General features: G+C 34.1%; 1 protein-coding gene across 3 annotated transcripts in view; it reads left to right on the top strand.

The window, feature by feature from the left end:
* LOC128990885 (zinc finger protein 239-like) overlaps positions 1–26,656 on the top strand; it is a 172,285-nt gene that overhangs the window by 1,461 nt on the left and 144,168 nt on the right. For 2 of the 3 annotated variants that reach the window (XM_054413523.1, XM_054413524.1), the window contains exon 2: positions 3,597–4,631. In XM_054413523.1, coding sequence (XP_054269498.1) covers positions 3,695–4,631 — 937 coding nt within the window. In that variant the 5' untranslated portion in view covers positions 3,597–3,694. Of the gene's footprint in view, positions 1–3,596; positions 6,733–26,656 lie in introns of those variants that run through there. The other variant, XM_054413522.1, reaches the window with a different exon arrangement.

Here is a 26,656-nt window from a genome sequence, read left to right as displayed (position 1 = left end):
TCCAATTTTGTTTTAAACACAACTAGTTTCGGCACCTGTGTGGCACCATCATCAGGCTGTACAAGGATGGTTTTCTTTCTTTATACGAAGGGCGTCAGATTGATTTTTTAAAACTTGAAAATAATAAATAGACCTTTAAATACAACACAAACACGAAAACGAGACATTTAGAAAGATTTTGGGGCAGTAAAACCCGACCACCAAAATGTGCTCAATGATCAACTTTTGTTCTCGTCTAATTTTATGTATGACACTGCCATCAGTTTACCTACTGGAGAGGGGAAGTGTGATTGACAGGACGCAACCTGGTATAAGATAACGAACGTACACCACTGCACTGACCACCCTCAGTCTGGATTCAAACTCTGTCAGGCTAGCGTCGTCTATTATCGTAACTGATCAGTTACCATAAATTTATTGTTTTTGTGTTAATCAATTATGACGCCCTTCGTTTGAAGATAGAAAACCATCCTTGTACAGCCTGATGTTGGTGCCACACAGGTGTCGAAACTAGTTGTGTTTACAACAATATTGAATTGCCTAATAGCAGGAATTTTAACCTTTTTAAATATTATTTGGCAATCCGGAGGCTAACACCTACAATCACTGTGATTGTTGGAGATGGTCACAATAGTGCTCGATTACGGATTGTAGGATGGGTTTGTGGTAACATAAATACAGAATAGGTACACAAAAGGTACTCTGCTAAACAACTTGGTTAACATATAGCCTAACGTGCTTTTAAACCCATTTCAAATCTTGATTCTTGTAGTATTATTATCAATTAGATTTAGGCTCTAATTTAGGCCCTAGTAAAATTCTTAACTACCAGGCCTAACTTCCTATTAAATGGGTTTCTGTCATTACAATTATCTCCAAGAGCTTAAAAAGAATTGTTTAGCTAATGTGAAAGATTCTTAAAATATCACTATCTTTTGTAAATAATCCATCCTAGGTTTTGCATATTGTTAAAATGGTTTACAATACCTGCATAAAGTAATCCTTTGTTGCTGATTTAGGCAACTAGTTTCGGTTCTTGTTTTGAACCATCATCAGGCCTCAAGGTGTCAGGTAATCACTTCATTCGAAGGTTGTTAACAAACAGAGTTCAATAAATAAAACATATACAAAACACGATAACACTGAACGGACAAACATTAACACAAAAAACACGAAGGGACATTGGCAATCGGTTGTGACCGGGCTGAGGAAAAGTCTAGACCCCACGGTCTAGATCGCCTATTTGAAACAACGAGATCAGTGCTCGATTTGTAAAAAAATTAGTTGCTGAAACTGTGACATATTCAATGTGATTAGTAGGCCTACCTAATTTATGCCAATATTTTTATCTTTCCGAAATAGAGGTACTGCCGCATTCCCCCGCAAATCAAGCACTGACAATCATTGATGTCACTGACACAAAGTGAAGATATGTATGTGACACAATTACTGTGTCGCTAAGTTTTGCTCAAAGCGTTGAGCCGCGTTCGCCCCTGCCGGCCGCCACAGAAAACGTACTACTATAACCCAGAATGCCAACCGCATGGTAAAAAGCATTAAGTGTTTTGAGAGAGCTTTGCCTGTCAATCTGTAGGCAGCGCCACCAGCGTTGCTATGCTATAGTAGTACGTTTTCTGTGCGGCCGCTCACGTAATGTTGGCGTGGCGGTAAATTTAAATTTATCATCTTTGGCAGCGATTTCTGTAAACCAGCTTTTAGAATTACTGGCATTTAGATAATAGGCGCCCTACTGTAGTACTGTTAAGATAATTAAAAACAATAGGCTACTGCTGTTCTTAAAACAAACACATTGTAGAGTTGGTATTCTTTGGCATTCTGTCAGAGAATGCCTGAACAAAATCTCAATCTTGTTTTAAAATCTTGTTTAAAAACTTGAAATCTTGTTTGATTCAAACAAAGTTGTTCAAGAAATCTATTTTGATTTTATAAGTATGTTAAATCATTAAATTTAACTAACTCATGGTTAGCATAAAATTAATTAAAATTAATCAGCCCCTAAAGGGTTGACTTAAAATAATTCTCTCAAAACCAAACCCGGTACAGTACTTTCCTGTTAAAGGGAACATTCATTATTATTATTGATGATTTTTTTCTGATATCTCACTATGTTATTGCACTAAATTGTACCAAATATCAAAATGGAGCTGTCCGTTGGAATGTAAAATAAAATAAATAAAATAAAATTTCATTTTTTAATCCGATAGGCTATATTGATATTTAAGGAATTGAAACATATCAGCTGATAACTACGATCAATAAATATTGTTCAGTATCAACAATCAATTAAAAAAATATTATTGTAATAACTGTTATAAACTAACCAACCTAACCTAACTAACCAAACTTAGTATAACATTTTATAATTTTGTTTGATATTACCCACCTGTCTTTTCTGTTATCAAACAGGATTTTGAAATGGTAGACCTACAGCAAGTTTGGTTAGTTATGTTAGGTTAACTTATTTTAGAACAGTTTCATTTCTTAATCCATATAGCCGGTATAGCCCATAATATTATTTTTACTGAAGATGTCAATTTGTAATTTAAAAACGTTTGAAGATATTAAAACAATTGGAATATGGATTGAAAAGGAAAACAATCATATCAATATATCAAAAAAATAATTGATAATAATGAATGTTCCCTTTAAAAGGAAAGTACCCGGTGGGGCACACGGAAGATTTCTCAGGTGCCGTTTGACGTCACTAACTGCTGCGTCTGAAGAAACAGACAATTTTATAATTTTTCTATTATTAAATCAAACTGTCATAACCTAACCAAACTAACCAAACGTGCTGATAATGAAAAAAAAATGAATGAAGGTTTACTAATCTAAAAAATAGTTTTGTTCATAAAATAAAATTATAAATGCCTAAAATTCAATTTTATATTTTTTTAATTATAAAATTAAACTGTCATAGCCTAACCAAACCAACAAAACTTGCTGATATGAAAAAAATTGTTTGACAAAAATTTAGTGCTACCAGCGGGATTCGAACCCGGTACATTCGGATTATCCATTACACCACCGAGGCCGATGGCTCCACTCCGTATCGTTGTGGTGTTCCCTCAAAGTGACGTCAGCAGTTATGGTGACATCTGACGTCAAACGGCACCTGAGAAATCTTCCGTGTGCCGTTTTGGGAAAGTACCTACCTCAATCCCTTTAATTGCTTGATTTTTAACAAGCCATAGTTTATCCAAGATTGCCGCTTTGATTCTGAGAAAAAAATTTCAGCTTCCTAATGGAAACTGGCTCGAATGGACTTAAGAGCCATATGAGAATTACCATTATGAGAATGGTGTGTCAGTAAGAGAAGCTAAACAGTGCATATTATAGACTACCGGTACTGATATTCATATTTGGATAAAATACAAGTATTGTAGTTAGGGTCGCCAATTTAAATACTGCTATGCTGTAGTGGTGTTAACTAAGGATACGCACAAAGTGGCTACAGTTTAGATATTGTTGGTGTTAGTTATGGTGGAATCCAGAATAAGATTCCACCCAATTGTAGGTTAGAAGTATTTGCCTGAATTAAAAATGGTATTCATACATTTGTGTTTATATTTCAGGTTTAAAGTGAGACAGAAAAAAAATCAATCAAAAGAAAACAAAGTGTTTGGGAAAAGTAAAATCACACAATGAAGAAAACCAGTTCAAATGAATCAAAATGTTAACAGACGGTGATAGATTAGAGCCTGTAGTAGATATAAGCGAGTCTGACGAACAAGTAAACTTAACATCACCTCCGTCCTCTGATGATGGCAATGACTTAGAGTGCAACCTCTGTGGCAAAACATTCATCTCCAAGAAGACTCTAAAACGCCACTTTCAAGTGCACAACCCCAGCAAACCTTACGCCTGTGATATATGTAATAAGCGTTATAAACGTCTAAATGATATTAACGTTCACAAAAAGCTGCACAGTAGTAAATTGAAACTGACTTGTGAAATCTGCGATTTTACTACATTTTACCATTCGGCTATCACTAATCATCGAAACAGGCATGCAGAAAATTACAAATACAATTGTGATCTTTGTGGAAAGGGGTTCTTTGTGCGAACGTGGTTTTTAGAACATATTAATTTTCACACGGGAGAAAAACCGTTCAAATGCGACCTTTGTGGGAAATGTTTTATGTACTCTAGATACCTCACCGCACACAAGAAAGACATGCATTCCACACTGAATGGAATGAAACCTATCAATCAGTGTCCTTTTTGTGAACAGCTGTTTTCCCACAAAAAATCCTTGCAGCATCACATGAAATCCCACACAGGAGAAAATAAATGTCTTTGTGATATATGTGGCAAAGAACTGTCTAGTCGTGATCATCTCAAGTTACACCGTCGCATCCACACAGGGGAAAAGCCCAACATGTGCAGCGTTTGCGGAAAAGCTTTTGCAAAGAGGTGTAACTTGATCAGTCATGAGCGCATTCACACCGGAGAACGTCCATATGTCTGCGACTTGTGCGAGAAACGGTTCAACCAACATTCAGCTCTTGTGATTCACCGGAGACTACACACAGGACAAAGGCCATACAGATGCAACATTTGCCAGAAGACTTTTGTCTGCCAGTCTACGCTCACTACGCACATGAAAGGTAGTTGTGTATCCAACCGATCTACTTCAGCCCCATAATTTCAGCGGTAAACTTATAATAAGCTCTTTGGTGGTTAAATATGTCTATAATTCATAAAGTTCTATAGCTAGATACAGTGGTCAACAGGAATACTGCAAAGCAATAAAGCTCTCATGTATGACCTAATGAAGGTGAGTTTGTAAAAGCCTTCTCTGTGGATACAGAACGGTGAAGTAGACATTCCATTCCCATGTTATATTTAGCCTACTAGTTAGCACAAGAAGAACTTAGTTGAGTTGCGCCTTCAACAGTGTGTGCTTTAAAAATATTGATTAATTTACTAAACAGAAACTTTTAACTAAAAGTGCAAACTAGATAATCTTTTATGTCCATTTCAACTATCGTGGTAAGATAAACTGAAACAAACCAAAATATAACTTCAATAGTGGCACACTGTATGACAGGCCATTCAAGTACGTTCTCTTTGAGTAAAAAAAAAAAAAAAAAAAAAAAAAAAAACTAGATAGATGGATGGGATATCTACTTCATTGTTCAAAGTCAATGGTTAATAAAGTAGGCCTGTGTAAAAAAGCATCACTGTTAGGTAACCTTAGTTGCTTTAATGTCAGCAACTCTAAAAGTTATGATATTTTAGTCTTTTCCTAGTCAGTACATGGGCATTTTCAAATATTTGTGACAAGAGTGGCGTAGCGTAGTTTATGACTAAGTAAATTACTAAGAATTGAGATATTCACTCTTGGGTTTCGTTTTCTTAAAATTGTGGTTGTGACCTCCTTAAATCTTGAATCCACCAATGGTAGGCCTTCAATAACACAAGTTCAGTTGGGCCTATTTGTAGCCTGTAGCCTGCTATAAGTGGTAAGGTCAGAACTTGTTATGGAATATAACTTTATAGGCACCTTTCAAAAACTGTTTCTCAATACAGTAGATCTTAACCGACTTGCATTAACCGATGATCGGATTATCCGCTCTCGCTTATAAAATATTACAGTTTGTTTTAACTGACTTTGCTGTGAGAACCAAAGACTAACTTCAACTATGTTTTGACTATGCTCGGTTTAACTGCTGCTTTCTAGGAATCAAAACATTTCCGCTCCAACGCTCTGCGATGGGCACAATACCGTACACTAAACTATGCAGGATGTTACTGAACAAATGCCCGTTGTCCAAGAAGCATCTGTTGTGTCCGTTGCTGAGAAATAGACGCGGGCGATGAACGCTCAGTGAATGCTAAGCATTGATTTCAATGGGGCCGTTGACCAATTATCAATCATTGAGATGGGGACGCCACCTAGGTGCGTATTTTAACCCAAATATGAGTGAAGAATGAGTGTAGAATGTTGTGAGATGATCTGTGTAGCTTTGTTACTGACTAAGATCAGCTGTTTCATTAGCCAGGATCATTTATTTTAAGCCCAATGATCAGGAACAGCTGGGTCCAGTTTCGAACCATCAAAAAGCTACTGACTTTCCTCAGGATCGAACCGGAACTTAGGATAAACCAAGAAGCGCCTGACGTGGGGCACTGCTCCCGGAGCAGACGGCTGATGGCTGATGGCCAGCGTCTATTGTGTATACTGCATTGTTGTGTTGGTGTTACCCTGCACTCTCAAGCTTCCGTGTGATATTTTTTAAGAATGTAGTCTTGTTATTGGGTATGGAGTGCGATTGTATCAAGTTTTTATAGATCCTCCTCTACCAAGCCGCAAATAAACTTGAAATGGTTCTACGAAAATCTAAAAAAACAAAATACACTCTCGTTTGCGTTCAGATGGTTTTTAATCACTATTTTAAAATGTCCTCCCTTGGATCTCCTTGTGAATAAACTGTGATTACAGAATCGAGGTTTACTTGTATTGTCATACATTTCCTCATCTTCTATTTCTTCAATCAACAGAAACTTCGTCAGTTTGTTCTGAAGACTCATTATGAGAGCACTATACACACTACAATAGCATGGTCAGCAACCAACTATTGAACTTAATAGACACATTCTTGGACAATGGGCTCTAAAGCGATCAACGCCCAGTGATCATCGCCTGTTGATCCCCGCTCTGTGATGATCTCTTCAGACGCGTCTTAGATATTGCACGATTACCGTATTAAAAGATCCTGTCTCGTAACAAAATGGTTGCTTTTATCTTAAATGTTAATAATAAGTTCTATACTATATTACGATAGATTTGGAAAGCATCAATTAATATTACTAAAGGTATTGAAATAAGAATTTTTATTTACTCTTGCTGCTTTTCCTACGATTATAATATCTTCCACTGAAAGTAGTTGACTTTACTGTGTTTTTGGTTTATTTGTGACTTTTCTATCGTCATTACCTTAAAAAAAGGAGATAAGTGTAGTTTATTTTGTAAATAGTGCAAGCACGACTACAGAAAAATGATTAGGCCTATATCATTTCAAAAGAATAGCAGTACATTTTTAAAAATTGTTTGGGGATCCATTTTAACCGGCTTAGGTCCGGTCCAGTTAGGGTAGGTTAAGTGGGGGTCTACTGTAGTAGGCTACTACTGGTCGGGAGTTAAGTTTGGTTGTGAGAATTTAACTCTGCCAACCCCAACTGTGGTATTATGTCTGTTGGTTGACATTGTTGTTCTTAACTAACCAATGAATCGGCTTGATCCTATGTTGGCTTAACCCCTTTGGGGTTAAAATCCACATACAGGAACTTTAATTACCATCTCGGGTTGTAATTAAGTCATAAAATGCAATTTTAACATACTTTTAGTAATTTGCTTATGTCCTTCTTAACTTCTTTGAATCTAATTTTGTTGATCATATTTGATAACTTTAGCAGGTTCAACTGAGAAACAAGAATACTTTTGCACTTTGACATGCTTGTTATTCAGACCAAGCTGTTCCTAACCAACTTCCTTTAACCAATTCAACCAAATTATGTCTTATCTGTTTGTTGATATATTTAGTCCATCAATAATAATCATGGTATAACATTTCTAACATGGTATGTCTCTTCCACAGCAACAAATCGCCAAACATGATTTATATTGTTCACTGTTTGCACAGTCTTGTATTGTAAACTGATATAGATGGCTCAGATCTGTCTCTGAACTCTCTTATACAATAAAATAATCATCAGTAAAATCTATCCTGAGATTAAAAGATGGTAGAGGAAATCACAGCGACTGGGTTCAAAGTGAGAAAATAACTTTTTGAGCCAAAACCAATAGAAATACCCCTGCAGCAAACCTGCCGACTAAGCAAATTGGGTTGTCTCTAAAATATTTGCTTGAACATGTCAGATTTATTTTCTATAAAAAAAAATAATTGTTTTTTAAATGACAGTTTTTACTGAACCCTCAAAACTGGACCTTCCTGTTGTCAATCGTTTGGCCTATAATTGAAGAAACTGTCTAAGCTGTGACAAAGCCACGCCACAATTTTCTCCAACTTACCATTCACAATCACCTGGTATAGAAAGTTAAATTATTTGAAAGTTACCTTTAGCCTTACTAACCAAGAACAAACAACTTGAATCCATTAGAGCAGATTTCCATTAACATTATTTATATTTTAGGTAATTCATTCAATTTGCAGTTAAGATAGCTTAACTATCCAGAAAATGTGATCCTTCACCTTGGAATAGCTTAAAATAAGAGGCTTCTGTCAATTGTCATAACATTATACGTAGAATATAATTTAGACTGTTGAAACATTTGGTTATATCATCAGCAGATAATTAAAATGATGTGTGTAAGAATAACTTAAAAAAAGGTATAAAAGGTATGATTAAAGAGTACCTATTTAAGATCTCTAAACTTAGTTCCTTTCCAATTTTAATTGTCCTCCAAATACATACATAAAATAAGTTAAAATTCTATAAATCATGTTTATTTTGTTTGTAAAAACACTAATTTACTAATTTTTATTTCTTCCGATACCTTGTTTATTAACAGTAGGGGTTTACTACAGTTCAGCCAAAGTTTCTGTGCACGCGACCAGATCTGGTTGGGTATAGGCAAGGGGGTTGGTGGCGGTACTTTGGTGAAAACATTTGTGTATTGCTACTCACTCACCCCTATACCCAGCACTGCCAATAACCGGTACCCGTATGCTTTAGTTCGGCTTGTAGCGACCCGTCCGTGTGCACAGAAGTTTTGGCCGAACTGTACTCAATAACACTCACAATTATTTATGTAGTTGGAGATACTCGTTTGAGAGTCATATTACCTTTTCACTCTTAACACTACGCTCACAGGGATTTGTCATTGACTTTTCTTCTCTTCATGTAAAAAAAAAAACAAATTCTCATAAAACAACCTTTGGTTGACAGACCTAACTACCTACCTACAACCTTTTGGTGGTAGGGACGGGTACAAACCTATATTCTCGATGTGATGCGATGTGTGAACTCACAAAGAATCTGCCCATCCTGTCAATTTACACCCAAGCTGATCATCGTATTATTTAAGTTCTGCCACTGACTGACACATGAGACCTATCTGAGGTAAATAACAAACCTCAGTCTATGTTTTGCTTGACCAAACTGACAACCCCACCACATTGGTGAACCCAAAGTCCAAGCTTAATAGTACTAGGCTGTACCCCTAGGCTGCAGCACATCTCAGGTAGTCTCCGTCCTTCATTGTTGAGTTATGAATGTGTAGAGATGTAAGTTTTTAGTGAATCAAAATTTGTCTATTTTATTCTTGATGGCCCGTTAATCTGTATTCAGGACTCTAGGTTTAAAGTGTTACAACATAGTTTATTGTTTCTATTAATTTGTGATTGGAAATATCTTTTGTCAGATTGTTATCCTACACAAAATTTTGATTCAATATGCTTCACATGCACATGGGTGCTTGAATGCTGTGTTGCTAAATCAAATACCTTGCTCAGTAATTTTAAGTATTTTACTACTGTTGAAATTCTTACAGAAATTTATATTAGCTCTAAACGCAAATCTTATAGACTTTTCAAAGTGCATCCAATGCATTTATTTGTAAATTCCTTGTTATTGGATGTTAAAAGCACTATTTATACTTATTTATAGTAATTATTACTTATATTGTTTTGTTATTGTCTTAGATATTGGCCTATAGGAGGATTTACTAGTTATCCTATTTAGCAAAAAACAACCTTTAAGATTCATAACTTTTTAACAAGTTAATAATCTATCTATATATATAATACGTGAAGCCGTATTTTGTTAACGCAACTCCTCCCTTATTTGTGGACCAATTTCAACGTTTAACGTGTCAAAAGATTCGTCTCAATATGTAGTTTTGCAATAAGGTTTTAGAACTTTAAAATTTCTATTTTTAAGGGCGTGAGACCCTCTCAAAGGTCGGGTTTTCCCCATAAGAAATACATTGAACAATTTTAAAAACAAAAAACAGCTGTTTATAAAAAGAAACGCATTAGCTTTTTGGGAGTAAATATTAATGTTTTAATATTCAGTAGGTTAAGACCAAGTTAAACAGTTAATCAGTTTTGTTGGAAGAACGGAAAATGCCTCAAGCTGAAAGACGAAATATTGTAAACGGGAGGAGGAAACAATTAATAATAAGGTATCTTATGTGTTTGAGGGGAGTAGAGAAAGAGAGGTCTGATCTAACAGATACACATCCATATACACATGCACTTGGTGAGATGAATTATATTTGCCAGTTTTGCTATGCAACTTACTTTGGAAGTGAAAAAATATACGAAGCCCATATGAAGCCGTGTTGTCACGGTTGTAAAATAAACTTGCCTAATGTCATATCAAATTAATGTATGCAAGAGATTTTACTTAGGCTATGACACTGGCGGATTGAGATATTTCAAAACATTTATTAGAAACCATAATAATGCCTTGAGTTGATAAGTTCAATTAGTAAGATTATGCCAAATCTTGGCGGACTTTATTTTTTCATTGTAAACTTTTGTATTACTCGCTCTACTTTAATTGAGGAAAAACACAAATGGATTGTTTACTTCTAGGTTATGTTGCCTGTTCCTCGAAAAAACGTATAAACAGTTTTTTGACTGAATTTTAGTTGCAATATTAGACATAAGTGAAGGAAATAGTGTTTATGTATTGATCGAGTAGTTAAAGTCAAGTTTATTTTTATGATTAAGGAGAGGCAAATATTATGTTTATTTTTTATGTCCCCCCCTTAATTTTTGTTTAATATGCAAAATGGTTGTAATGCTCCTTAAAATTTACATTACCATTAACTTCAACAATGTAATGCTACAATTTATCTTGATTTATCTATCAGTATTTTTATCAAACTTCTTGATTCCAAAGATTCAGATTTTTAGGCCTACTCTCTCTTTTTTGCAATGATCAATTTGTTTGTAAAGGTTACTTCTGTTCTTTACGATAAGTCTGGTTCGATTTTCCCAAAGTGTAGGAGCAAATGATGAAGACTCAGTAGAATTTGGTGTAAGTCTTTAAAACATGAAGAATTGATGTAATTTTAAGTCCAAGTCCTGTTGTGCATGGTATTGTTATAGCTTGAGAATGGTCCAAGAATACATGAGTATCAGTGGTGTAGTGGTGCGGGAACGTGGGAATGGCGTTCCTAATCAGTTTTTTCCAATAATCCTATATTTGAATAAGGGAAATGTATTTATAGAGTGGTGAGCGTTCCAACATTGGAAAATGTACAACCACACCACTGATGCTTATATACAGGGTGAGTTTTAAATGAGTTCCCCCCCTACTTTTTTCTACATTTCTTAAGATATCAACTCCGGACCACGTCAGATCATTGTAGAGTAGTAAGTACTTCATTTTAACTGGGTATAAAATTTTGGCCGCCATCTTGGATCTGCCATATTGGATACAATTTTTTTTTTCAAATGTAAAGGTAGGATTGTGACCCATCGTTTCAAACAAAATTTTTACGCTGAATATGATGCTGCAATCCGTTTTAAAAAATCTTGATCCATTCTAAAGCTATGAGAACATTTTATAACTTATTTTTAGCCCATTTTAACATTGTGCAGTTACAAACTCAGACTATAATCGTAAAATAGAGCTAGATAAAGATAAGTATACACCACCAGTCATTGTCAACCTATTTTCACTTGGTTATGATCACTTGGATACGATTATGGTCTTAGTTTGTAACTGCACAATGTTAAAATTGGCTAAAAATAAAGTTTTAAACAGTACTCATAACTTTAGAACGGATCAAGATTTTTAAAAACGGATTGCAGCATCGTATTCAGCGTAAAAATCTAGTTTGAAATGATGGGTCACAACCCTACCTTTGCTTTTGAAAAAAAAAACTTTGTATCCAATATGGCAGATCCAAGATGGCGGCCAAAGATTTATACCCAGTCAAAATGAAGTACTTACTACTCTACAACAATCTGATGTGGTCCGGAGTTGATATCTTAAGAAATGTAGAAAAAAGTAGGGGGGGAACTCATTTAAAACTCACCCTGTATAATATAATCAATCAAAACCAAAACACTGTGGTAAGAAACAATCACGCTGTTCTTACATAGTGTGCATAGTGTAAGTGTTAGCCTAGAAATAGTTTTGTTATAATGTTTTGTATCCTATTCTATGATGATATTTAATATGCAGTAAGTGTTTCTAATTAGGAACCAATTTCGCTTGATCAGTGATTTATTAGTTCTGCTTATAACATGTTTTAATGTGACCTACATTGTAAATAGAACTGAGTAAGCGTTAAATGTGATTTCGATATGTCACATATTTCATCATCCAGTGTCCACCAGAAATATATTGTAAATATGTTTAACAATCCAAAGCCTTTTTAAATTCATGTTGTAGAATGTTTAATGTCCGTACTTACTTGTACTTCTTATTTTCGTATCCTTCTGCAGTAGACAGTTCCTATTCTTTCACCATCTGGTATCCTGTTTCCTCTCTTATCCGCAACTCTCTTCCCCTTATCCATCCAAAGTTCTTTGGGTCCTTCCCTGTATCACCATTAACTCCATTTTCCTAGGAGTTCTCTCTTCTGAGTCTTGTCTTTTCCACTCACCCTCACAGAATCGACCTAACCACTCCTTTAGTAATATTCATTCTTAACTATATTATATTGTTTTACTCTTAATAAAAGTGCGATGGCAAGAACGCCAACAGCTCATCCTCCAGATAACTTAAGTAGGGGGCTTTGGTCACCCCTGGGTCCATGACTCAGCAGTTTTTAAAATTCTGAATTGCAGATTTTAAATTGCATGACTCAGCAGTTTTTAAATTGGAAAAGTTTGTGGAAGTATTGGTACTTTATTTGTTTAAGGTGTAGAAAGATTATATTATTCTTCAATAAAATGTCTATATGAACTTAACTTATCGTAAACTTAATTTTGTGGATGATGACGGAAAATAATCATTCTGGTTACCGAGAGCGCGGCGCTTGGTGGCTGTAGATCAAGTGCCACTTGCCCGTGCCTTCCCGGAACCGACATGCGATACACCGCCGCCGAGTGGTCAGCATTCTCACGGCGGTCATTCATTCACTCACGGCTCCAGCTCGTCGTCATCAATGGATTATTGATCATCAGTTGCTCGCTGTGCATCAAAGTAGAAACATTGCTCTTGTAGCTAAACGTTGTTTAACACATAACATTTCTAAACAGTTTAACAACAATTGTTAACGTTTCTTTTGTGAACATCATTATGAGGTAAGACATTCTATCAATGATTATTCATATTATTGTAACACTTGATTATTAAATGCTAAGTAGTTAAAGTTTTCAAATATTTCTGTTGGTGATTTTTAAATCAATCAATCGTTAGATTTACTTTTAATAATTTTCAATTATTATAAACATCGGAGTAATCAGTAAGTTTATATATGAAGATAAAGATGTGCAAATTAATCTTTGCTTTCATCTCAACCATTTTTACTCAAAGTTTTATAACAATGTTATATTCTTCAACATTATATTGCATTGAAGTAGTTTTATAATTACGTTTCAATAAGCAAGCTTCTGATTGGTCAACGGCTGGCCAATCAGAAGCCGTCCCACAGGGATAAAAGACAGAGTAGCTACCACGAACTGCACACTTAACAGCATGACTTACTAAGGGCAGCATGGGGTGCTTGGGTACTAACAATCAATTTTTACATTACTACTATCCCTTAGAATCCTTGCTAATAGTCCAGAGTTACGAAGCCCCAGAGGCTGGTATGACCAGAGACTTGCAGCAAGATTCTAAGATGAAATATTTTAACAATTATTGAACTTTTAAATATTAATTATTAACTGTAAACACTTAGAAATCTTGTCAATAGTCCAGAGTTACGAAGCCCCAGAGGCGGATATGACCAGAGACTTGCAGCAAGGTTCTAAGACGAACTACTTTCAAAATTATTTAACTTTTTTTTATTAATTATTAATTATTAACTGTTAACACTTAGAAATCTTGTCAATAGTCCAGAGTTACGAAGCCCCAGAGGCGGGTATGACCAGAGACTTGCAGCAAGGTTCTAAGATGAACTATTTTAACAATTATTGAACTTTTAAATATTTATTATTAATTATTAACTGTAAACACTTAGAAATCTTGTCAATAGTCCAGAGTTACGAAGCCCTAGAGGCGGGTATGACCAGAGACTTGCAGCAAGATTCTAAGATGAACTATTTTAACAATTATTGAACTTTTAAATACTTATTATTAATTATTAACTCTAAACACTTAGAAATCTTGTCAATAGTCCAGAGTTACGAAGCCCCAGAGGCGGGTATGACCAGAGACTTGCAGCAAGGTTCTAAGATGAACTACTTTCAAAATTATTTAACTTTTTTTTTACTTATTATTAATTATTAACTGTAAACACTTAGAAATCTTGTTAATAGTCCAGAGTTACGAAGCCCTAGAGGCGGGTATGACCAGAGACTTGCAGCAAGGTTCTAAGATGAACTATTTTAACAATTATTGAACTTTTAAATATTTATTATTAATTATTAACTGTAAACAATAAGAAATCTTGTAAATAGTCCAGAGTTACGAAGCCCTAGAGGCGGGTATAACCAGAGACTTGCAGCAAGATTCTAAGATGAACTATTTTAATAATTATTGAACTTTTAAATACTTATTATTAATTATTAACTGTAAACACTTAGAAATCTTGTCATTAGTCCAGAGTTACGAAGCCCCAGAGGCGAGTATGACCAGAGACTTGCAGCAAGGATCTAAGATGAACTACTTTCAAAATTATTTAACTTTTTTTTATCTATTATTAATTATTAACTGTAAACACTTAGAAATCTTGTTAATAGTCCAGAGTTACGAAGCCCTAGAGGCGGGTATGACCAGAGACTTGCAGCAAGGTTCTAAGATGAACTATTTTAACAATTATTGAACTTTTAAATACTTATTATTAATTATTAACTGTAAACACTTAGAAATCTTGTCAATAGTCCAGAGTTACGAAGCCCCAGAGGCGGGTATGACCAGAGACTTGCAGCAAGGATCTAAGATGAACTACTTTCAAAATTATTTAACTTTTTTTTTATTTATTATTAATTATTAACAGTAAACACTTAGAAATCTTGTTAATAGTCCAGAGTTACGAAGCCCTAGAGGCGGGTATGACCAGAGACTTGCAGCAAGGTTCTAAGATGAACTATTTTAACAATTATTGAACTTTTAAATATTTATTATTAATTATTAACTGTAAACACTTAGAAATCTTGTCAATAGTCCAGAGTTACGAAGCCCTAGAGGCGGGTATGACCAGAGACTTGCAGCAAGATTCTAAGATGAACTATTTTAACAATTATTGAACTTTTAAATACTTATTATTAATTATTAACTGTAAACACTTAGAAATCTTGTCAATAGTCCAGAGTTACGAAGCCCTAGAGGTGGGTATGACCAGAGACTTGCAGCAAGGTTCTAAGGCGAACTACTTTCAAAATTATTTAACTTTTTTTTATTTATTATTAATTATTAACTGTAAACACTTAGAAATCTTGTTAATAGTCCAGAGTTACGAAGCCCTAGAGGCGGGTATGACCAGAGACTTGCAGCAAGGTTCTAAGATGAACTATTTTAACAATTATTGAACTTTTAAATATTTATTTTTAATTATTAACTGTAAACTCTTAGAAATCTTGTTAATAGTCCAGAGTTACGAAGCCCTAGAGGCGGGTATAACCAGAGACTTGCAGCAAGGTTCAAAGATGAACTATTTTAACAATTATTGAAGTTTTAAATATTTATTATTAATTATTAACTGTTAACACTTGGAAATCTTGTCAATAGTCCAGAGTTACGAAGCCCTAGAGGCGGGTATGACCAGAGACTTGCAGCAAGGTTTAAAGATGAACTACTTTCAAAATGATTTAACTTTTTTTTATTTATTATTAATTATTAACTGTAAACACTTAGAAATCTTGTCATTAGTCCAGAGTTACCAAGCCCTAGAGGCGGGTATGACCAGAGACTTGCAGCAAGGTTCTAAGGCGAACTAATTTCAAAATTATTTAACTTTTAAATATTTATTATTAATTATTAACTGTTAACACTTAGAAATCTTGTCAATAGTCCAGAGTTACGAAGCCCTAGAGGCTTGTATGACCAGAGACTTGCAGCAAGATTCTAAGATGAACTATTTTAACAATTATTGAACTTTTAAATATTTATTATTAATTATTAACTGTAACACCTAGAAATCTTGTCAATAGTCCAGAGTTACGAAGCCCTAGAGGCGGGTATGACCAGAGACTTACAGCAAGGTTCTAAGGCGAAATACTTTCAAAATTACTTAACTTTTTTTATTTATTATTAATTATTAACTGTTAACACTTAGAAATCTTGTCAATAGTCCAGAGGAACGATGTCCTAGAGGCGGGTATGACCAGAGACTTGCAGCAAGATTCTAAGACGAAATACTTTCAAAATTATTTAACTTATTTTTGCGAGCTGCAAGATTCTAAGATGGATTACTTACAATATTATTTAACTTATTTGATTTATTATTAATTATTAACTGACAGGTTAACACTTAGAATCTTTGTCATTAGTCCAGAAGAATGATGCCCTAGAGGCGGTTATGACCAGAGACTTTTGGAAAGATTCCAAAAACAAAGTATATTCAATCTTTTTTCAATTTTCTTTTTAATTTTCATAAAATATAAGCTATTTATTAAATTACTAACACTTAAAATTCTTGCCATTGGTACTGAGGAACAATGCTGTAAAAGCGGGTATGACCAGAGACTTTTAGCAAGATTTTAAAATAAACTATATTAAAACAATTACATTTAAAACTATTTAATCAATAACTACTAAACAAACCTTTAAACTGATTTCTCACAATTAACCAAGAGGAACAAAGCCCTAGAGGCTAGTTTAAAAATTATTTTTATTAGAATTATTTTTATGATTTACGGTTACAATCTTTAAAATTATCATTTAAATTTTACACTTAAATAAATATTAATTCATTTCTAAATATAAATTTGTGTTGATAAAAATATTTAACTTCCCTTATTCCTGATTCCTATCATTCCTATTAGTGAGCTTGATCATGTCAGCTTGTATAATGTTTCATAATTTTTTTTAAGGTGCACCTTTTTTTTATTTTATACAATGATAAGAATATTAATATTAATACTAGACATGGTCAAGCACACTGATAACCCCGAATGAGGAAGCGGTTGCTTAACGGATCCACCTCATTCGGGGTTTTATTTTTTTACCAAATGCGTGACCTTGACCTACTTTTTGGTATACATTTAAAGATTTTTATCATTAGTGATGAGCAAGCATAAAGGTAGGGAGGGGGTTAGGGTATATTAAGTGAGAGATGTTGTCTTGCAATTATTCCGTTTTTGGTTCCAGTCACAGCAAGATGGATGATCCTTGTCTAAGGAAATCAACAATGCCACGACCCGTACTAGCTCCAACTAAAAATAAAATTAAAACAAGCTTTGACAACAATAAAGGAAAAAGTCTACTAGAGAAAGATTTGCATTTAAGCGATAACGAAAACGAAACAACAACATCGGTAAATGACTTATTGGCACTTATGGTTGAGGAAGCGGTGGCAGAAACAGAATCCGAGAAGAAAACTGATGAAAACGCCGTAGAATCCACGTCTGTTAACAAATTAAATGAAACGGAGAGTGAAAACAAACATGAAGATGGGAAGCTAGAAAAGAAGCTGGCAAAGAAACGTGTGCTAAGCAAGGAATTTATTTCCGATGATGAAGAAAACGGTGATCCTCCAAGAAAATCAATTTTAATTTCCCCGAAATCCAAAAATCAGTGTAGGTATGTTTTTGTAAAAAAACCTAGAAGAGGGGAGAGGTGTTCAAATCTGACTGACACACTTTTCTGTTCTCTTCATTTAAAAAAAGAAGACAAAAAAGAATGTCTGGAATCAAACATTAATTCGGCCCACAAGCAAAAAGAAATCAGAGATCTAAAATTGGCAAATCAAGAAATATCTACCAAATTGGACTTCCTTCTGAATAAACAACAAGAAAACGAGACTAAAATGAAGAACAAAATTCAAGAATTAGAAAAAACAATTGGAGTTTTGAAAATGACAAATCACCACACAAAGAGTCAAAAAGATGGAATCAAAATTAAGATTCACAAACTAAACAAAAGATTGGCTTACAAAGTATTGGAATTTAATGGTAAAAGAGAAATGAAATTAGAAGCAGAAAAGAAGATAATTATTTTAACATTACCAAAAGTAATGATAGTACCAGAAAATTGTACTGAAAAAACTTTGAAATTTAACAGTCTTACAAAGCGATTCGAATTCGTTTAGATTTGGATCATATACACTGTCGATTTCTTCTAACAAAAAATATATAAAATAAAAAAAAATAAAAAAATAAAAAAAACACAAAAAAAACTGTCGTGTGAGTGGCTTTTTGAAACAGCTGATTGAACTTATACAATCATATGTTTTCTGCCTACCTCACACCTGATGAGACCCAATTAGGTCGAAACAGTTTTTTCATGTGTTTATCATTCATTGCAAATTATATTACCACTATGTGTTACAAAACTTTTACGAAGATATTACAGCCTGGTTGATATAATCGTTTATTTGTCATAACAACCTACTGGAATGGGGGAGGGGGGGGTTTGGGGGGGGGGGGTAAAAACGAGAGAGGGGTGGTTATTATAAATAGAGGTATGATGCCATGTAAGGTCACTTCGATGGAGACTATCATTCGTGAATAATGAATATCTGTCCGGAGTGTGGTATCAATTTCGATGATGAATGGCTGTTGATTGCACATATAGATTTAATGCACCCCCATAAACATGAAAATAATTTAGTACGTTCTTCCCATAATCACCATGAATTGGAAAATTCTAGTTATCTTCTTTGTAATGTATGTGGAGTATGGATTGAGGATCGTGTCCTATTTGATTTTCACAATGAGCTATATCATAGCAATGAAGATGCAAAAGAGCCAATCACAAATGATGAAGACCTAAATAGTAAGGCATGTTCGGGTATAGACAGTTATATTGGTCCAGCTCATTCGAGTTATCTTTGTAATGTATGTGGAGTGTTGATTGAGGATCGTGTCCTCTTTGATTTTCATAATGAGCTATATCATAGCAATCAAGAGGCACAAGAGCCTATGCAAATTGATAACGACCTAAATAGTAAGACATGTTCGAGTACAAACAGTTATATTGGTCCAGCCCATTCTAGTTATCTCTGTATTGTATGTGGAGAGTTATTTGAGGATTATATCCTTTTTGATAATCATAAAGAATTACATCGTAATATTGAAGAAGTGCAAGAACCTATGCAAATTGATGAAGATGAGATGTCATGTTCCACTAAATACCCTAATAATGCAATGATAAACACAAACAATATATCAGCAAGTAGTTCTAATGAGAGAGAGAAGACTGGCTGTGGATTGAAAACTAAGGAAAGACAAGATATATGTATAAATCAATCAGAGCATACAAATAGGGGGGTTATTGAAACTTACGCTGAATCACTTGATGGGGTTGTTGTAAGACACTACAGAATTAGAAATGTAAACAATTACCAGATTGAAACATTCTTAACTAATAGTCAAACAGTAATAGTTAACACTTTAAAAAATGAGTTGAAACGATTGAACTGTGTAAAATTTAACATTTTATTGGATGCAACATTTACAAATATTGATGGGGAAACATCTATTAGAGGATTTATTGCAAGGAGTAGATCTATAATTAAAACTACAAATCTAGAAGACGTTGTTCAGGAGTGTTTTCAAGAACTTATAATCAAGTTAACAGAACATGAATCTAGAGGTTCAGGGTGGTCATTATCGCAAGTAAACTCAATGGATGTGAGAGTTCATAAACAAGGCTATGGAGATAGAGGAAGTAGTTACATTCCACTCCCTAAAAAGATTTCAGACACCAAATCTTGTATTAATGTTCAAAATCAAGATAATGAATGTTTCAAATACGCCATGTTAACAAAGTTCATCCACGATCAACCAAATTTTCATCCTAAAAATATAAACAAGTTTTCCAGTTTATCCAACAAATATAATTTCAGTGGTGTTAACTATCCTGTTAGCTTGAAAGATATTGTCAAGTTTGAGAAATGCAATGTTGGGGTGTCAGTAAACGTTTTTGGATTGGATGACAGGCAAAATGTTTATCCTTTAAAAATTGTAAATACTGAGCTTAGAGATCATTCTGATTTATTATTACTTAAGGATGGAGATGTCTCTCATTATGTATACATCAAAGATTTTAACCGTCTTGTTGCTCGTCAGCTTCGTAGGAAAAATAAACACGCCTTAATTGTGTGCAAACGATGCCTCTGCTATGTAAGTAGATCAAATAATAGACTTGGAGTCAATTGGTTGTCCGAGCACATGAGAATCTGTGGTAAACATCAAGAAGTTAGAATAGATCTACCCTTACATGATAGAGCCAATTTAATGTTTAATAAAGTAAGTCATCAATATCGAATACCAATAGTTTTGTATGCTGATTTCGAAGCAACCTTAATATCGGTTGATGATGTAAATAATGCAGGGTCTCGATTTAAATACCAAAAGCATGAACCTAATAGTTATGCTTTAATGTTAAAATCCACTCTAACTGATGATCAATTGGAATACTATGATCTAACATCCAAACCCAAGATATACAGAGGTGAAAATGTAGCTAAACACTTTATCGATGAGCTTTATGATATTGCAGCAAAAGTAGAAATACTGTACAGTCATATCATTCCAATGGAAGAGTTAACAGATTATCAACAAGCGATACACGAGGCTGCAGCTCACTGTTATATTTGTGATCAAATTTTTACAGAATTAAATCCGAAGGTAAAAGATCATGACCATTTAACCGGGGAATACAGGGGCCCTGCATGTAATTCGTGTAATATTAATTATAAGCTACCAAAATTCATTCCTGTAGTGCTACATAATCTACAGAAATATGATTCCCACATGATCATTCCTGAGCTTGGAAGAGATAGCGGATCGATTGATGTCCTAGCAACAACAAATGAGAATTTTATAAGCTTCAGCAAAAAAGTTGGAAAAATGAAACTAAAATTTATCGATTCATATAAATTTATGTCCTGCAGCTTACAGAAACTTACGGAAAATCTTCAGAGAAGTAATTTGGTTGAGACCAGAAAACTAGTTCCTGAGGATAAACTTGATTTAGTAATAAGAAAAGGTGTGTTTTGTTATGATTACATTGATTCTCTTGAACGATTTAATGAAACGTCATTACCACCCATTGAAAAATTTTATAGTAAGCTTACAGAGGAGGATATTGATCCCAGTGATTATCAACATGCATGCCGTGTTTGGGAAGAAATGAAATTTAAAAATTTGGGGGAATACAATGATTTTTATGTTTCATTAGATGTGACTTTGTTATGTGACATAATGGAGGAGTTTCGGAATACATGTTTTAAGGCTTATGGTCTTGATCCACTTTATTACTGTACAGCACCTGGATTAGCATGGCAGGCCATGTTAAAACAAACCAAATGCAACCTTCAGCTCTTGACTGATATTGATATGTTATTGATGATTGAATCTGGAATTCGAGGTGGTATAACCCAAAGTATCACTAGAAGAGTAAAGGCGAATAATAAGTATTTAGCCGATTATAATCCAAATGAAGAGTCTATATTTCTAGGTTACTTTGATGCCAATAACTTATATGGATGGGCGATGTCCAAGCCACTACCATATGGTGAATTTAAATGGGTTGACCCCTGCAATATAGGTGATATTCTGCAAATACAACCTGATGGTGAGGTGGGTTACTTTTTAGAGTGTGATATTGAATACAACGAGGCCTTACATGATCATCACTATGATTTACCTTTACTACCGCGATCAGAGACACCCCCTGGGAAAAAACACAAAAAGCTTATGACTACTTTATGCAACAAAACAAAATATGTAGCGCATTACTTGATTATACAACAGGCAATACAATTAGGACTTAAGGTTTCAAAAATACATAGAGCTATTCAGTTCAAACAGTCTTGCTGGTTGAAGCCATACATTGATTCAAATACTTCAAGGAGAACAAAAGCAAACTCTACATTTGAAAAAGACTTCTATAAATTAATGAATAACGCTATATTTGGAAAGACTCTTGAAAACAAGAGGAAACATAAAAATGTTAAATTGGTGACCGATGCAAGAAAGTTAGAAAAACTTGCAGCAAAACCAAACTTTAATACATCCATCATAATCAATGAAAATTTAGTAGCAGTATGCATGGATAAAACTAGTATTAAAATGGATAGACCTTTGTATGTAGGAATGAGTATTTTGGATATATCAAAAACCCTAATGTATGATTTTCATTACAACAAAATGGTGAAATATTTCGGAAGAGATAATATAGGAATTTGCTACATGGATACAGACTCATATATTTATTGGATTAAAACAGATGACATGTACTATGATTTAAAAGTATTTCCTTACAATAATGACTTCGACTTTTCAGATTATCCCAAAACACATCTACTGTATGACAATCAAAATAAAAAGGTAATAGGAAAGTTTAAGGATGAAGCGAATGGTAATCTGCTTAAAGAAATAATTGCTTTGGCTTCAAAGATGTATGCTATTGAATTTGAAGAACTGAACTGTATCAAGAAAGCAAAAGGAATAAAAAATTCATTTGTAAAGAAAAACATTACTTTTGCAAATTACAAACATTGTTTGGAAGAACATATTACTTACACTGCAACGTTCAACAATATCCGAAGTTTCAACCATCAACTGTTTAGTGTTAGAGAAACCAAGAAATCGCTTTCTCCATATGATGATAAACGTGTTATATTACAAGATGGTATTCACACTCTGCCATATGGACACTACTCACTTCGTTAATGCAATTGATATTTCCATAGAAGAGTGATATAATTACAACGAACATTTGAGCTTGCTTACAGTATTGTTATAGTCGTCAAACAGTAAAGGAGATAACGGTAAAAAATATGAATCATACAAAACGAGCAATTGTAAATGAGCTTCACAAACCTGCAAGGAGGTATTATCCTAGACGGAATACTGTATTGAAAGGTGTAAACGATTTGTATCAAGCGGATCTCGTTGAAATGAAATCATACAGCAAAGTAAATAGGAACTATAAATACATATTAACTTTAATAAACTGTTTTACAAAGGTGGCATTAGCAGCTCCATTAAAAGATAAAAGAGGGGAAACAGTAGCAAGTGCTATGGAAAAATTAATAAAATCGAGCTGTGTCAAAATGATTCACTTACAAACTGATGATGGAAAGGAGTTCTTCAACAAAACATTTTCAAACCTCATGAATCGCTATAAGATCAACCATTATTCAACAAAAAGTGAGATGAAAGCAGCAATCGTTGAAAGATTTAATAGAACGCTAAAAACGCTAATGTTCAAACGGTTTTCTCTGAAAGGAAACTATGTATGGTACAATATTTTAGCAGACCTTATCAACACTTATAACAACAAATTTCATAGGACTATAGGAATGAAACCTATTGAAGTGAATAAGGAAAATGAAGATGTTGTCATGAAAAGAATAAAAAAAAACACTGCACCGACTCAAGAAAAGTTACCTCCAAAGAAGTTTTTACCTGGTGATAAAGTTAGAATTAGCAAATACAAAAACGTGTTTACAAAAGGATATTTGCCAAATTGGACTAATGAGGTCTTCAATATTTATAGAGTACAGCCTACAATTCCAGAGACATACATTCTTAAAGATAATAAAGGTGAAATACTTCAAGGTAGTTTCTATGGCCATGAATTGTTGAAGTCGAATATTGGGAATATCTATCTCATAGAAAAAATATTAAAAAGAAAGAAAGATAAAGTATACGTTCGTTGGTTGGGATTCGATAAATCACATGATTCTTGGGTGTCTAAAAAGGACTTGATATGAGAGTTTAAATTATTCTTTCGCAGGTGTTCTAGGAATGTACACAGTTAAATAAAAATGAGTTTTAGAATAATGCAACATGAAAAGAAACTGAATGTTCTTAACATTGACGATTTGACAGTTGATAATTTAAAATCATCAAAATTCAGTAGACATGGATGTTTACTACCTGACTCAATTAGGTGTATAATATCAGGCCCGTCAAATTGTGGTAAAACTAATGTTGTTTTCAATCTTTTAACCCAGGCAAATGGTTTGCACTTCAACAATGTCTATATATTTTCAAAATCATTAGAGCAACCAAAATACCAGTTACTAGAAAAGATCCTAAGTGACGCTGATGGAATTGGATATTTTAGATTTAGTTCAAGTAACTCTGTTGTTGCGCCAAACAAGGCTAAACCATACTCAGTTTTTATATTTGATGATGTTTCATCTGAAAATCACAAATCAATATCAAGTTATTTCGCCATGGGAAGACATAACCACATTGACTCGATATATATTGGACAGACGTATAGTAAAATTCCCAAACAATTAATTCGAGACAATGTTAACTTGATTGTGATTTTCAAACAAGATGATATGAACCTAAAACACATTTACAATGACCATATTGGCTGTGATATGACGTTTTCCAAATTTAAGGAATGCTGTTGTCAAGCATGGAGTGAACAGTATGGTTTCCTAGTTATCAGCAAAGATCATCCACTTCAACAAGGCCGATACAGAATAGGGTTTGACCAATATATCATGGTATGAGATTGATTTGATTTCATTTACATACTTACCTTTACGGAGTTAACATGGACAAACGAGAAGACTTAGTCGAGAAAATAAAGTTTCTTAGTGATTCTATAAGGAAAAAGTCACGTGATTTGAAGTTAGGAATTCAGGAAAGAGAACGATACTTAGAAACAACTTTCAAACCGGTAATAAATCCTATTAAGGAAATTTCAAGAAAATTTGAAAGACAAATTCCGAAAAATGATGAATTGATCTCACTTCTACCAAGTGATAGCAGGCATATAAAAGAAGAAGAAAAATCAGAAACTGATTATGATGATGAAGATGATACCAATAGTAGCAATGTAACAGACAATGATATACCTGAAGAAAATAGCACCAAAAATGATGAAGATGAAGAGATAAATGGTGAAAGTGAGTCAAATGATGTAGATGAAGAAGCAACACGTGTGTTTGTGGATAATTCTATTTCAAATGTCAGTGCAATAGCTTCAGATATAGGTGAAAAAGGAGTTTTAACAAGAAAGTATATTATGAAAATGCTGGAAGGAAAGCATCCAATGAGAAAATGTCATGTATACGGTGCTAGAGTTGAAAATAACAAAATAATGATTGGTAACAGTGTAATATCTACTGGTGGTAATGACAACCTCACAATCAAAGGAAAGACTTACTCTGGCACACCAGGCCTTTTTGAGCTAATTTTTAAAACAGATCCAACAAAATACACTTCCAAGGATCTTGCAGATTTTAAAAAGATTATGAAAGCAACAAATGCTCATCGAAAAGGGTATTCTTCGCTTGCTCCAGTATACCGTAACAAATCAAAAAAATATGAAAAGATTATTGTGAAGTTATTTCCACCACGGAATACTAAGTCTGGACGCGGTATATCAATGAAAAATGCATATAATACTAATATAATTTATTATAATGATATTAATAAACTGGTTGATAGGATGCGTTTACTTCATGAAGCCAAGCAAGCAGGACACACGGGGGTTGATAATGAAATTATTGCTTTAACTCAAGAACTTAGAAATCAAGGATATATAAATTAGTACACGTTCACAGATCATTCAGTCGTGACTTGGTCTCTACTGAATACTTTATGGTAACACATATAAGGAAAGACAACATATTATAATGGTCAGTTGTAGACAGGTCACTCACAAGAAAGGAGGTGGTTTAGCTTCTACAATTATAACAGCAAGTGAATCTCTTCTCCGCAAGATCCCAATTGGAAGACTGATTAATACAGGGATTGACTCGTTACCTGTGGAGGTTCATTTACCTGGTGGATATCAGTATTGTGGTCCTGGAACTAAACTGAAAGAAAGATTGACACGAGGGGACCCCGGAATAAATAAACTAGATAAAGCCTGTAAAGACCACGATATAGCTTATTCAAAATATTCGGATTCGTTTAACAGGACTGTTGCTGACAGGATTTTGGCTGAGAAAGCCTGGGATAGAGTGAAGGCGGGGGATTCAAGTATTGGTGAGCGAGCTGCAGCTTTAGCTGTAACGACTGCCATGAAAGCAAAAACAGCAATAGGAGGTGGAAGGAAACATCGGAAAAAAAGTCGAAAGGTTACTACAAAACGTGGTGGAACTATAAAGAAAAAAAGATGCAATAAGAAAAAAAAAACATCAAAAAATACATCAGTGTGGACCATGATAAAATCTGGAAAAGGATTATACCTGAAACCTTACAATCATGCATAAGAAATAACGAAAACAAACTAGTTATACCGAATATTGCTCTGTCAAATGAAGATTTAATCATGTATGCAACATGTTTGAAAATCCCATTCTTCAGAGGTGTTTTCATGAGAGATGGACTACCGAAGAAAATATGGAAAAATGAAACGGGTATAGTTAATCTAGATGCATCAAGTGGTC

This window comes from Macrosteles quadrilineatus, unplaced genomic scaffold (genome assembly GCF_028750875.1).
Source record: "Macrosteles quadrilineatus isolate MER2022 unplaced genomic scaffold, UCM_ALF_1.0 Scaffold_3__2_contigs__length_128488019, whole genome shotgun sequence".
NCBI lineage: Eukaryota > Metazoa > Arthropoda > Insecta > Hemiptera > Cicadellidae > Macrosteles > Macrosteles quadrilineatus.
The sequence above is the reverse complement of the archived record's forward strand: the minus strand, read 5'-3'. Positions and strand labels throughout refer to the sequence as shown.